This window comes from Siniperca chuatsi, linkage group LG13, assembly GCF_020085105.1.
Source record: "Siniperca chuatsi isolate FFG_IHB_CAS linkage group LG13, ASM2008510v1, whole genome shotgun sequence".
NCBI classification, from domain to species: domain Eukaryota; kingdom Metazoa; phylum Chordata; class Actinopteri; order Centrarchiformes; family Sinipercidae; genus Siniperca; species Siniperca chuatsi.
Genome location: NC_058054.1, coordinates 24,486,665 through 24,502,137, shown reverse-complemented (window position 1 = coordinate 24,502,137; position 15,473 = coordinate 24,486,665). Strand labels below are relative to the sequence as shown.

Genomic DNA, 15,473 nt, shown 5'->3' with positions numbered 1-15,473 from the left:
GTAGCAGCTTGTCGGCCTTCACTGCTGATTGCACTCAGTTTTGGAGGGAGATGAGGTTGATGGCAGGGTAATAGTTTCACTGAGGGCTCTCAACGAGCTGCAGAAGGCCCAGCTTCACTTAAAATGCCAGCAGTCCCATTTAAGACGAATTGGCGTGGCCATTAAATGTTTCCTTAACAGCTTCATCTTGATTCATTGATGCAGGCACAGAACAAGAGAAGCAAATCTCCACCTTTGATGCCTTCTAAAAACCTTTGGAAGGAAAGAAAGGGCTTGTTTTTGCCTCATCCACAGAAACAAAAGCCAAGTCTTCTGGCAGTTTCTGAGTGTTTGGATTAGTTGCCTCCCCGCTGTTTACTGCAGCATATTCACCAACAGAATTCAAGTGACATGAAAAGGTTTCAAAGTGATGAATTCAACCTCGCATTCAATTGAAACCAAACGTAAAGTCTAACTTAAAATCATGTCCTCTTTGTCCTCCTTCTGTTCGCGCTTTGCTACTTTTACTACTTTTGCTCTTTGTCAGACTAAAACACAGTCTCAAGTTAACAAATCAAAGGAAGATTGTATGTTTCCATAGATGGTGTGGCAGCTCAGATCTTTTCTTCTGGAGCTTTTCCCTGTTTCCCAATGACTGAATACTACCTGAATCGTTTCTCTCTCCTCCCTTGTCATCGCTGCAACTACCCTTGTAAATAAAACCAACACTGCCTGAGCTCCATAAAAAGGAAGCCGCTGGCCCCGTTAGACACTAATAGATATGATTATTGACTCAAATATTTGATGTCGTTCAGATGCGGGTTACTTATCCTGCCAGATACTGGAACAATCTGTGAAGTGGTCACGTTACTTGCAGTATAAGGTAAAAATCAAATTCACCTCATCGTCATCTGTGTGTGTTTATGATTGACAAGTATTAAAACTGTAGCAAATTGGCATGAAATATTCCAATTCTCAAGTTTTTTCTTGTGTGGCAGCAGAGTAAATGTGATGTGGGTCACACTATGTTAAAAACCTGTAATTTCCTGCACCTGCACAAGTCGAGCCACATAGAAACAGAGAGTTCTGTAAACAAACCCTCCATCCACCGCTCTTCATTACCCCCCTCTGCTCCAACGCTCTGCTGGAGCCGCGGTGGTTGTAAGGATGCTGACTCTCACGGCGGTTTAGTTCACTTCCTCAGATCGACCCCCGCTCGCTGCTGTTTTACAGTGGCCGAGTAACCCGCAGACCATCAGACCCTCCCCCCATAAAAGAGCAGCTAGTGGCAGTCTGGCAGCTCGTTTATTATGATGGCAGCTACAGACTCACTGAACTCCTTCTCCATTTAGGAAGGAGCTGCCGGTGAGTCATGGCGTGCTGCGGACATAAAGGAGACAGACATTAATAGGCAGGGCCCCCTGAATGAGTGTCATGAATGTGTGGCTGTACAGTAGCCAAATAGGGTATAGTGAGAGAAGGGGGTGGGTGGCTACTTCCCAAATGTCCACATGGGAGAGAAGTTCTCATGAAAGCACAGAAAAATAGGGGAAAAAAGATGTGTTTATGTAGAAGCAGTTGAGGGAATGAGTGGCCTGGTTTCCAGCACTGGCCCAACCTGCTCATTATTATTCATACAATTCCTATTAGCCACCCAATATATACAGCAATCATTTAGAGCAATTAGTGTAATGTCATGCATTTGCATCTTGTAACGAGCACGAACAAGCTATCACCAGGGAGAGCATGTTAGGATGGATAAACACAAAGATCTCCAACATATTCATCAAACTGATTATGCCTGTGTTAGATGTTTTTTATTTTAAAATGCAATTAGATTTTAGGCCTACATCACACTGTAGAGATGCAATACAAAAATGTTTCTCATCTCCATTGAAGAAGCTTTAAATTTAGTGTAATTTGGGAAAATCACAAAAATAATACAGTGGGGTTTTCATTCTTGTCAGCTAAAACTGTTATAGTATAATGGAAGAAAATCTCATTCGGTATATTATGTCCATAGCTAAGTGTTGTCTGACGTCCTGAACCCTGACTAGTTCCTTCTGCAGTGGAGCAATGGCTTAATACAAGAGGTGAGTAAGTGTATAGCAGTGTGGGGTGGTGAAAACCTGCTTATTTACCATTTGTGTGGAAAAGCTGGAGGGCACAAGTCTCCTCTGTTGTTTTAAGTACAGATGAGGGAGACTAAATAGGTGCAGTCGTTAACGGGAGAGAGGGAAAAGTAGCAGGGATCTGTGTTTGTTTGCTTAGTAGAAGTCTCCTGCGTAGCGGCACAGCACTCGTGCCAAAAGAGACGAATTTCTACTACTGTAAACAGGAAGAATCTGGCTTTGAATCCAGCTTCAGCTTCTAAGCTCCATCTTGATTGCAAGATGTGAGCCTGGAGCAAGCCAAATAACACTTTGCCACCTTTTAAACAAAGTGGACAGAAATTGTTATATTATATCCCCCCAAAATATTTTTATTATTAAAACAAAAACAGATGGTATAAAAGTGATGAAAATCAATCTTTCTCTTCCTATGTAAATATGGCAGACAGGAGGTGTAGAACTGGAAATGTCTGTTTGTGTACCTTTCTGGTAGAGAGTGTGGACGGGCAGCAGTCTCCTCCGTCATACTGGCAGTAGGCTCGGTTGTTGATGGTGTCACACCAGCCATCTCCTCCAAAAGGCTAGACACAAGTTATAAACAAGAAACAGTGTTAATGTTCTGCCCAAAATGATAATTATACATCACACAGCATGGAAGGCTGAGAAGGCCAAAAGAAAAATGAAAAACTCAACATCTTCCCAGAAAACAGATTTTCAGTAAGTGGCAGACACTTACATACAATTACATTGTTTGGAACAAATGTCCATGAAACACATCAAAATAAACACTTGTGCAGCATTATCCAAGTCCAATCCAAGTTGTACTTTCAATCATAACAGAGAATTTGTTGCATGCTCATTGGCTGCTCTGACAAACAGGGTAGCCAATTAGAGAGGATGACTTCCATGGAACAAGCTGGAGCATCTTCAGTTCAATGCACAGGGGGCAGGCCTGTGAGATTTATTTAGCCAAGAGTTCACATGTACTGTAATTTCGTGTGGGGAACGCCAAAACCTCCTCAAGTAGGTGGAGTTAGCTCATAAAACAAGGTACAGCACCACATGCGCCTGTTTACGCTGCTCCAACCACAGCCTCGCCGATTGTTGAAGCAAAACATAAAGAAAAGCACCCTGCAGTTGAACAATGACAGTTAAAGATGGCTTCCTAGATAATCTGTGATCATCCAACACATCTGATGACATAAAGATTACTGTGAAATGTACAACTAAAAGCTATATGTTTTATTTTTAGATGCATGATTTCTTTGCAACTGATGTACCCACAGTAATTCACATTGAAAGCTAGAGTAGGCAAAGGGCTATGTTGCTTAAGAATTATGACTTTGTAGGCTGATATTGGCTGTGTAATTCAATTCAAGTTTATTTATATAGCGCCAATTCATTTCTAGACAGACACCCAGCAAATAGTCATTTGGATGGTGGAATATCATTTGTTTCAAGTCTGAACTGCATTATGACACAGGTGACTGAAACATACTGAATGTACTGATAAACGACCCAAGACCTGCTGCACAAGTAGAAGTGGGTTCCACTTTTGGAATCTTTGTGATGCCATGTAGTGAAAATTGTTTCTTTTGGCATTCCAGGATAAACAATGTGACAAACTGATACAAATACTCATTCAACATCATTAAGCAAGAGAGGTTTACTTTTACATCTCATTTAGCTGACCTTTTATTTGAACTAGGATAGATAGAGTAGGCAGACAGATGCCATTTGATGATGGTTCAGGTATGCTTCACCTTAGAATATCTATTAATGACAATTGCTCAAACTGATTTTTGCAATGCTCTGGCCAGTGTGGGAGTCCTTCTGGAGAAACTCTGCAGTGGCACGCAAATGTGTGGAATTTAAGTTACATAGGATCTCAAACTTGTCATGATGAAAGCCTTTTTAATGTTTTCGACTAAACCTTGAGGGCTTCCCTGAAGTGCCAACAATATGAAAATAAGTGCTGAGTGCCAAAGATACTTTTGGCTTTCTCTGATGGGCTGATGGAATCATTTCAAAGACTTAGGTTTCTACCTAACCTGTGCAGGGGGAGAGAGCAGCTGCTGAGAAGATTTCTGCAGTTTTCTCTTCACATCAAAGAGCTCCCTACTTGACAAATCCCCTTGCCTTTCCCAACTAAACTGCCGTGGCATAAATAAATCTATTTAATCGTTCTGTTTCTGAGTAAATACTTTAGCAGCAAGTGTACCAGATACCTCACCCAAATCACCACTAGTATCTGTAAATCTTTGAATTACCTTTATAGTGTAGGGCAGTCATGCATAATACAGCTTAGCCTGTTGTCAGTTTTATTTGAATTTTAAAGATTCCCACAGCTGAGAATTAATGTGGGTTTGAGCTCCATTTCACATACATGTCTTTCCTAGCTAAAGACTGTTAAAATTAGCGGATCCCACACCACACCAACATGAGGTTAATTTTGAGGTCAGGGCTCCTGTTGAGGTTAATTATTATTTACATTCCCCTCCAGGCAGCATATACTTTCAACAGAAATGCACAGACCCATGAAGAGTATTAAACCAGCTAGAGTTGGCTGCGCACCTTTGTCCCCCATGGGTAATTAAAAGGTCAACTGGTCTGTGTATTACCATTATACAGTAACTCCCTTCAAATCAGTGTAAAAGAGACATACAAAGCAGCAGCAGCCAACCCCACACTTCGCTGGCATATATATTCCACCTCTTAGCATTGGCTATTTCTAGGGGAGCATGTGCTGTCATCAGCACCAGCCAAGCTCTTCATCAGAACATTATAAAACACAGAGATGAATTCTAGTGAACACTCTTCTGTCAAGCAGCAATATACTGTTTTTACTTCCTACCAAGTATCTGTATCATTCTTTTAATAGCAGACATTTTATCATCTCCCCCTCCATCACCCTCTTGCCCGGAGCTCTCTGAAAACAGCTGGGGGAGAGTGAGGTTTGCCCTTTTCTCTTCTCCATGTGACTCAAAGTGTTTTTCCTTTTGATAGGAAAGACAGTTTGGGGAGCTCAAGGGATGTCTGTGTATGTGTGTGTACTGACAATGGTTGTAGTTTGGGTCTGGGGATGGTAAAACACAGTCCACCATGGTGTGTCAGGCATTATGGGATAAAAGCCATAGTACTTGGTGAATCACTGGCTGTTTTTACATGCTCAGAAGAAAAAATATTGTGAGAACTAGGTTAAAGCAGGAATCTACTGTGGTTAATGTGTATAGATGTGTAGTATAGAAAGTATATATTACTCTAAAAACCCAGTTTACATGCAGTTGGTCTGCAATCTTATCTCATCATTTACCATATTTTTGAACCATGATCGGCATATTTTAAGTGTATTATAAGTTAATGTGTTATAGACTATTAGAAGCATGATAAGTGGTGAAACCTGCTCAGTAATGTGACACTGCCTCTTTTTATTTATGGCTGGAGCATTGAACTGAAGGCACAGTGAGAGGACAAGCTGAGGAGCACAGTTTTTGCTGTGTTTGAATTCTACAAATAGTCTGCTGGTTGTGGAAACCAGCTTACTGTATGGTTTGTTGTATTTTCCAGTGCAGTTTGTTTCAGCTTTCTTCAGACTTTGGATTGAATTGTTTGGGATACAACAATGCAAAGCAACAAGTAGTAATCTTGGCTTTCATCCCACTGTAATCTTGCCTAAGATACTTTCCATTTTCTGAGTATATATCATGCACATGCATGTAAAAAACGCCTTTAGAAATCTGGTTAACCACATATATAGCCAAGCAGTCAGTGTGTCAGCCTGTGTTTTTCTTAATCTTTTAAGAGGAAACCAGGTTTTTGTTTACAAATTTTAGAAATCATGTTACTGCCAAAATCTGTGAATAAACAGATGACTTAGGGACACATAAACACATGATTGAAGTTCAGTGCTGACTGCCAACTTTTGCTGCTTGCTGCTTGCATGTAAAACATGACATGTCACCAGGTCACCTGTAAAACCCCCTTTTCAGAACCACTTCTTCCAGAAAAAGGCCAAAGGGCTGTATGTACCTGTGTCATTCTACCAGTAAAGGGTGTGTAGCTTACACAGTTAGGTGCAGGGTTAGGTGCGTTCTACCTTTGCACCTGTGAACCATTGAAAGGCTTTTATTGTGAACCAATGACACTGAGGTTACAGACTAACAGCCGCCAACTCCTTGGTCTATGTAGCAAGTTATGAACTTTTTTTGCAGTTAAGGTGATTCTAAACCTCCTAAAACACATCACGGTAACTAGCACAGTTAATCATGTATATTTCTAACCTGTGTGTAAATTCAACATCAGACTCATGACTTCATGCAAAAACCACTGGTGTGGGTGGGTCTGAGTCAGAGTCCTCAATAACAGCAAACCCATTCTCAAAAAGCTCTTGCAGGGAGGTCCTGCAGGAGCAAGAAGATGGGTTGATGGTTCTCGACTTTCACCAGTCCTTAAACAGCAGCCAGGGAGCCCCATACAACTTGGATTCCAGGAGACGCTCAAAGTAGAGTTGGTAGATTATCCCAGTGGTTACCTCCTGAGTATCTCCCTGTGGAGATATTTCAGGCAAGTCCAACTGGAAGATTCAAGGGAGACCCCAGGGAAGAGCCAGAACATGCTGGAGCGATAATATTCACTGAAGAGCCTGCGAACACAGGGGGATTCTGCTGCAACCACTGGAAGATGTGGCAGTGGCAAACACACATTTTGCTTACTCTGTTTAGTCTGTTGCAACGGACAATTGGACACATATAAGTTACTGAGAATGGATGGATGGTGAGCTGAGAAAGAATTCCCCCAAAGGTGAATCATTTTAAAGTAAAATGTGTGTTGTCAGGAAACAGCAGGAAATTGTTCTCAAAGTACAGTGAGGAATCAGAATCAGAATCAGAAATACTTTATTGATCCCCGAAACAACAGTCATACTAAGGAACATAGTTAACAAACTTGTTAGCTAGCGAGGCAAGCTACAGTTGAGTGAATCAATGTAATTTCCACTGGTAAGAGGCAAAATCTGAAGATGTTATAATGTGCAATCACACATTTCCAGGAATCCTTGACTCTTTATTGGATAACAAGTTTGCATTTGGAAAGGTAAGAAAGCCTCTCCCAAACTTCTGCTCTGTGGAGAGACTGGCGGTTTTTAGTCCATTTGGACTACTACTGGCGGTTTTTAGTCCATTTGGACTACTTTAAATCCACTTATTGTAAATTTACCAAAAAAAATAATCATAAATTATTCTGCTGTGGGGCGTCCTGGTAGCTCACCTGGTAGAGTGTGCGCCCTACGTACGGGGCTGAGCTCTTACCTGGGTTCACATCCAACCCGTGGCCCCCTGCTGCATGTCATCCCCCCCAGCTGCCTCGATCAAATAAAGACAAAAAGGCCAAAAAAATAATCTTAAAAAAAAAAGTATTCCGCTGTCCAACAATTAGTGCTGTATTTTGTCTGAACTAACAACCTCTACTCTTCTGGCTGCCTTTAGTCTTTAGAGACTTATTTAATTTGCTTCAGTTGTGTTTGTCTTCAATTGAAAAACTACAGCATGTATTTCAGAATAAATGAGAAGAAAAAGAGCCGTGCTTTAGCTATAGTCTTAAAGTTTTGCAACTGTATTGGCAACGGGTGTTGATAGATTGGTCAGTTCACTTTTGGTCCACTTTGTCTCCAATTAATTTCAACCCTGATCTCCCATCTAAAGCAAACAGCAAACATTCAACCTATTTAAGCCAGTGGAGAACTTTAGGTGTCAGATGTGTGGCAAAGGTTAGTCAGAATTGTTCTGTTTGTGTATGTCTGGAGTCATGCAGAACTATTGAACCTCAAAGTGAAACTTATTGTTACTTGTTTCAGACTGGAAAGCTACTATACAGTGCTTCATGATGTGATCAAGGGGATTAACACAGCATCCACTAACCAAATGGTTTAAATAGATGGATTCTATCCTCTTTGCCTAAATGCCTCATATTAAGTGATGCATGAGTCAATGCGTTTAATTGGCTTGCTGTTACACACTCTTATCACATTCTTTGTCCTTATTGGTCCAGCAAACCTTTTATTCATGCTGAGAACATTCTAAGAGGGCACTTCTAGAAGGACACCGCAGGTATTTTGTCATTGATGTAAGCTAAAAAGTGGATAAAACCATTACAGAACAGTCTCAGCAGGGGCTGCTGTGCTGATAAGATGCCTGAGCTGACTATGGCACTAATTGTAAACTGAATTTTAAGAAATAATGGAAAGAGAGGCTGGGTAAGAGAAAGAGAGGGAGCAATGGCATCTGGATGAGATCTGGCATAGAGCATATGCAGCACATGTGGTCTGGTATAATTTACAGTGTTGTCATGGAGGAGCGGGTTATAAGCAACTGTTTTGCCTAGCAACATTCACGGGAAGGTGGAAGGGGAAAATGTAGTGCTGGCAGGTAGGAAGAATATTTTAATACCATGAGACATCAACAGTTTATGTGTTCCATCGGTAGTTCCAGCCTTTTCTGAACCCAAAAAATGAATGCCAAAGAAAAACTATCTGGGTTTATGATTTTAGATGATTTACTTTCACTGCTAAAATATTACTGAGCAGGGAATTGCAGGTTAAACTAACTTTCATTTATGATACAAACTACAGCTCACGAAATATGATGAAATTGAATAAGTCCAAAAGTCTAACGTCGTGCTACAGCGGCCTCTACAGGCTGCAATGTTCATTATACCCCACAATATGAAGGTGCTGGATGGAACAAACAACATACTGACCATTTTGCTATTCCTATCAGTATTGATGATCAGAGTAATGCAGAGCTTATCTTGAAGGCGCTAGAGACCATTAGGTTATCAATATCTGAGGAATTTATACCCCTGAGAGCTTGAATGAAAGGGAAATTCATGGTAATCTGTCACTTACTTTTGATATTACTTGTGTGCAAATGAAAGTTATGGCCTGAAGGTGACACCAGATGAAAGGTCAGAGGTTACCTCAAGCAATAGTATACATGAGTGTGAAAGTTCATTCTCGACCTTAAAAATAGTAGTTTAATCATAATAATCATAACTCGAGGTCCACTTACAAGCTTTTTTTCTGGAGCTTTCAACATAATCCCATGCTCTTCGTCAGTGCATGGATTTTGCTCAGTTGTTGTGAAGATGGCTCACTTGTCTAAAGAGTCTCTTTGAACAGAGGTGGTTATGATCACACCCTCACATACAAACACATGGTATCACGTGACCAGTTCCATACTTAGGTTATGTAATGATAATTGAGCCATCTCCATGACAATTGAGGAAACTCTAGCTGTTAATAAAGACCTTGAGATGTAGTTGAACAGTGGAATAAAGCTAGTAAGTCGACCTAATGTTAATATTATTTTGTTAAAAAATACTTCATCCCCTGGGAACCATTAATATCAACAGACTATTTCACAGAAACCCAACTTACTGTAGTTTTCAATATATTCTCATAAATAATGTCATACTATTGTCTTTTATTATATTGTCTGTAAAGGGGAAATTTTGATCTGACTGTGGTCCTTTGCCAATGTAAGTGGATAAAAAATTCATTAGAAATTAACCTGCTGTAAATATCCATACCAAATTGTATAACAATCTGGCTGGTAATTGTAGATGTAAATATTTAGTTTTGGACCAAAGTGTTAGACAGACTGACTGAGCGACTGAACTATATCGTTATCCTTTCACCCTCCCACCAACAAGGCAAAAAAGAAATGTCATAAATATAATTGAAAGCTGTAGAAATGATCAATATCTCTATTCTCTCTAGGGATCGTTCCAAGATTACATTGTGAGTTGACGTTCTCAGAATCCTTCTTGTTATGTACAGGTTGGGTATGATCATGTGGGCAAACACATTTTTAAAAGCACACAGCTTATCCACTTGCTGACACTTTTTATATATGACCTGTCTCAGTAAAAAATGTAGTTATACATTGATGATACAAAATTAAACAGTTAAACTTTAATACTAAATGTATCCAGCTGTTGTTTCCAATGAAAATCTAATAAAAATAAAATTTAATACAGGTAATTTCACCAGAATTTTGACTTTGTTACCTTGTCACTAAACAGGAAACTTTATCCGGCTCCCTAAAACAGTAAGAGTTCCAGTAGGTAGGTTTTTAAACTAGGCAGAAAGATTTAAAAGTTTTGTGTCAGCCTAAATAATTAATCTAAATCTAACATAATCCACTGACTAATTTATTTTCCTTTATCAGATAATCCATTAGGCTTGGCAGGCATAACAAACATTTGGCAATGCCAGAATCCCTGGAAAAAAACGGTTCTTTGGAGAGATTTTAAAAGAATTCTTGTAAAGTTTGAAGTGTGAGGATATCAATTTCTGAGATTTATCATCATGAAATGTGAAGCACATTGCACACTGGCTCTGGTATCTTGAGTAGTGATGACAACAGGGATACAGCATGTTTTGCTTCATGTTTAATATTATTGGAAAGGTCTGGCTAGGGCAGTAAATTTAATGCGGTTATGCCCAGAAATGGTGTAATTGTTTTAAGTATTCCCTATCTCGATGTTAATAAAATATCTTTGATAATAACGGGACGAAAGCCAAAGTGAGATCCTCCTGACCTTGAGGCTTTGAAAGCGCACATAAGCACATACTAGACATGTTATGTCAGAACAGAATTACACTTTCACCTAATGTTTGTGAAAACGTAGGCACCAGTTGGTAAAGCAAGAGGCATCAAAAACTATGTTCACAAAGCGCCTTGGTGCTTATTTACACTAAGTGATACTTATGTGCTTTCAGCTTGAATGAATACCAAAGGACAAGTCTGTATCGTGGAAACCACCAAATGTATGGTACAAAAGGTACATGCAGCCAAAACCACTTTGTTGACTTTCACTTCTTTGAACTTCTCACCACACTAAAAATATCAGATCTGTGACATACAGAAGGCGGGGGGGATTAACTCAGGTACTCTCGGCTGCAGTAAATAATTTTCTAGTCCATGGCCAAATGCTGTATCAGTCATGACTAAAATACACATTCACTCATTTAATAGTTTCAAAGAGAGGTGAGACTGATATCTGGATTAAAAGCATTTGTACATACTCCTGTATTTGATGCAGGACTGCTTGGCTGTTTGGACTCTTACCTCACATGACTGGATGCAATGGATGTGTTGAGGGTCAGGGTACCACTTCATCATCCCTGTGCAGACTATGCTCTGGAAAACAAAGCACATAAGAAACGGTTGAGCAACGCATTCACAGCAAATGGATAATCACTGTGTTTGCCATGAAAAACAATATTACACTCAGTCACAAAAGCATTTTCATAGGAGTTTTTGTATGCTTGAGGCTTCAAAGTAGTACTAGTTGAGAACCAATGGTTTAAAGTGAACATCCATTAAGTAGCCATACTGTAGATGGAGGATATGCCAACCTCCTCGCGGACCACACCAGTGAGTTTCCAAATTAAGATTAATCAGCTACTAACAGACCTTGTGGTGAGATTGTTTTACCAAATCCTACTCCACAAGGTCTGTGAGTGGCTCAAATCTAAGGAGGTTATCTCTAGGAGCATAAAGGTGCTATACTATTGGATTATTATAGAATATTAAATAAAAAGTTGACAATTTGGCATGATGGTGGAGTGGACGAAAAAGCTCATGGAGTGTTATAAATGGTTAGTGTTCATCCTCTGGGGAGAATGAATGTGCACTGTAAGTTCCATGGCATTCTGCCCATACTTTCTGTGAAAATACACTGTAAACACTAGAAAAAAGGTCAGAGAGATCACCAAATCACAAATTCTCAGGAACCATGAATATCCATAGCAAGGTTCATGGAAATCTGAGCATTATTATTATTTTTAGCATCCTGACACAAGAGGAATGGAAAGGAGTCAACATGAAAGGCAACTGTGCCCCGTGTATACTTATAGTTTAGCATTTTAATGACAAAACAATGAATTATTTTTGCTAATGATCCACTAGCACTTGGCCTCCCTTACCATGAACTGTTATCAAAATGAGCAAGACTACATCTTGCACTCATTCTGATTACAGACTCTGCAGATATCCTATTGTTTTCATGGACATATGCAGTACATTATAATAATTTCAAGCTTTTGCTGCCTTTTTGCAGTGTTTGTTATGCACGAAAACCTTGTGATGGAAGAAAAATAATAGTTTTATACAACTTAAGTGGATTCAAAATTCTGTGGTGAAATTTGGATGAGGCTGTGGTCTTCTGTCATTTATTTGAATTTAAAGGTGGTTAGAAGATAGCTGACTGACTAACAAATATGGACAGAGAAAGTGGATCCTCCCCTGTGATTTCCTGTGCAACCTGACCCAGCGAGGGAGACCTGATTCTGAAGTATTTGAGATAACACAATGCCTTGAAATCACAAGGCAGTGTCAGAGATATGGCGTAAGTAACCAGACCTCCATCCAACTATTTGACCTTGGCAAGGGTGGATTAACTGGCTGGCTGGCTGACTGACCACCCAAAAGTAAGGTGAAACTGGAGCAGTGTTTGCGACAGCATTAACGTAGAAGCGATTCCTGAGATATGATATTGGGTAACATGACCCACCTTTAAAGCAAAACAACAGCGCTCTAACTCCGACCCAAGATCTGACATTCCTACGAGTTTGTTCATGGTGACTTGTATACACTGTGTGTGTGAGAGATATGTGTATTTCCTAAAAGGCTTGACGTCAACTGGAACCTTTACTCTCGCTATCTGCCTGTGATTTCCAGTAATGCTAAAACACTTGAATGATAACGAACGCACATTCACATGCATGTTGTGTGATAGTGTGTGATTAGCTGGTGCAGCTGGGAATTAAAAATGTTTTCTTGGAAAATTTTAAAAGATACTGTGTTGCCAATGATTCAGTCAAACATCTGATGTAAAACACATTTGCACATATTATGATGCATCAAAAAGCTCAACTGTAATTTGACGGAGGGATTCATTTTTGGGTATCCTCAGTTACTTAGAAAGACGTTTGAAGCCATTTGAGATTATTTCTATTAAAAAATAAATTCTGCAATTTATGAGCTTTGTTTACTACACTCACTGCAAAATATGTCCATTTTAAAATGCAATTTTGGTCTCATGGAGGTTTAAAAATATCACTTAAACTGGAAAGGTGTTGTTTACATTTTTTTTAAATGCTAATAGTGATGAGATAATTATTACTGCAGTTTTCTGTAGTATCTACAGTGTGGCAGATCACTTTAGTAAACTCAAGAACATGACACCTGAATCCAGAAAAGAGTAATCATTGATCTTTATTTAAAAAAGCTAGAAATTATCTCACTCCATTGACTCGCACATTATTGACGGGTGTAACTTTACTTTATACTACTCACTAATCACTTAGTTACTGTTTACATCTCGTTTATATATATTACTACCACTTACACCTGCATACATCATAGTATATATATATATAAATGTTCTTACCTGTCTACATTACAGTTTATTAATTTTATCATTACTGGACACCTGCCTACCGCAGTAGTATTAACCCATATATCATTTGATGTCTCATCCTTCAGTTCCTTTACCTCAGTGTCTCTTTCCGCACTCAGTGATATGGTTAAGCACATTAAGTCATCTGCTTGCCCCTTGGATGTGGTCCCTACCAGACTACTGAAGGAGACTATGTCTACTGTTGGCCCTTTCATTTTGTCTATATAAATAGCTTTCTGACCTCCGGCTCTGTCCCTGCTTGTTTTAAAACTGCTCTAGTCGAACCTCTCCTTAAAAAACCCAATTTAGATCCCTCCACTCTGAATAACTACATACCTGTTTCAAAATTTGGAATTTGGAAAGGTGGGCAGGAATCACTGATGGCCTTAAACTGGTTCAGGTCCTACCTATCTAATAGATGTTTATCTGTAACTATGGCCGGCTCGATTTCATCCTCCACAAACATGCTCTATGGTGTCCACCAGGGTTCAATTCTGGGTCCCATTTTATTCTCCATTTATGTATATACTCCCTTTTGGTGACATCATCTGCAAATCCAGTTTCGCTGTTATGCTGATGACATACAGTTCCAATCAGACCCGGCAACCAGTGTAACATAGCAACCCTCCACAAGTGCCTTGCTGAAATAAAATACTGGATGTCACACAATTTCTCCAGCAAAACCTTACAAAATCTGACATCATTATACTTGGTCCCTCCGCAAACAGGATTCAAATTATGGTAAACCTAGGTGACTATGGCAACGGCTGCGCATGGCAGATACTGTGGACTGTAGCTCCTTCAAACTCGGCTTTATTGCTGAGCCAGACCAACCGGACCAGGCAGGCACCACGGAGACTGCTGTGATCACCCAGGAGCCTCAACTACTGTAACTCCCTGTATACCTGGCTCAGTCAGAAGTCAGTCTGTAAATAATATTATAAAGAGTACATATCAGGGCTTCAGGTTACACATGCGACCAAAAATTAAAAAAAAATCAAAAAGGGTGACTAAACATTTTCATTGGTCGCACTAGTGTGCCTGAAATTTGATAAAAAATTTAAAAACAACCCCTCAAAAAATAGAAAGTATCTACTAAACTGGTTGAAATTGGGTCTCTTGATAGGAAGGATAAATATCCTAAAGATGATGGTAATACCCCAGATTAATTATATAACATACACGAATATCTGGATTTTCCTCCTCTTCTTCTTTGTAGATTTAAAAGAGCCATGTGTAGTTTCCTTTAGGCAGGTAAGAAGCCCTCTTTCAATAAAAAGAAATTATATGCATCGGTGGAGGAGAATGGTTTAGGATGCCCAAGGATAGATTGGTACCATTGTGCATTCTCACTCAGTCAGTTATCTAATCAAATATATTGGAGAACTGTGCTCCTGCTTGGTTTGCAATGGAGGAAGAGCTGGTGGAGCCTTTTTCAAAACAATCTTTCCTTACTCAGACGGGAGGAGGACTACATTACAGAAACCCTGTACTGGAATTTGCTAGGGACAGCTGGAGAAGAGCTAACCAGATCTGTAACATGAATCCCTATTATACCAAAGGGTTGTCAATGTGGTATAATAAGTCATTGAAAATGTATAAAAAGATCTATTACGTCGGAAAATTGGGTAAGAGCAAGAATAATGTTAATACCTGTTAAGACCTGTTTGATGGGGACATTTATTCTCCTTTGAACAGCTGATGTCTAAATATAATATATCCAGGAAAGATTTTTGGAAGTATATTCAAATAAGGAGCTGTATAACAATAGCAGGTAAGAAAAAAACCTTGCCTCTGTTACTTGCATTCAGGAGTTATGGTGATTAAGTGGGAAGCTTAGAGGGAGGACATCTAGGTTTTATGACAAGCTTAGAAAACATCAAACCCCAAACTATGAAGGTGTTAAGCTCACATGGGAAT

General features: G+C 39.5%; 1 protein-coding gene across 2 annotated transcripts in view; it reads right to left on the bottom strand.

The window, feature by feature from the left end:
* pappa2 (pappalysin 2) overlaps window positions 1-15,473 on the bottom strand; it is a 79,915-nt gene that overhangs the window by 2,613 nt on the left and 61,829 nt on the right. For both annotated transcript variants that reach the window (XM_044219826.1, XM_044219827.1), the window contains 2 exons: window positions 11,219-11,290; window positions 2,573-2,671 (listed from right to left, as the gene is read on the bottom strand). In XM_044219826.1, the coding sequence (XP_044075761.1) occupies window positions 2,573-2,671; window positions 11,219-11,290 (171 nt within the window). The remainder of the gene's footprint in view (window positions 1-2,572; window positions 2,672-11,218; window positions 11,291-15,473) is intronic.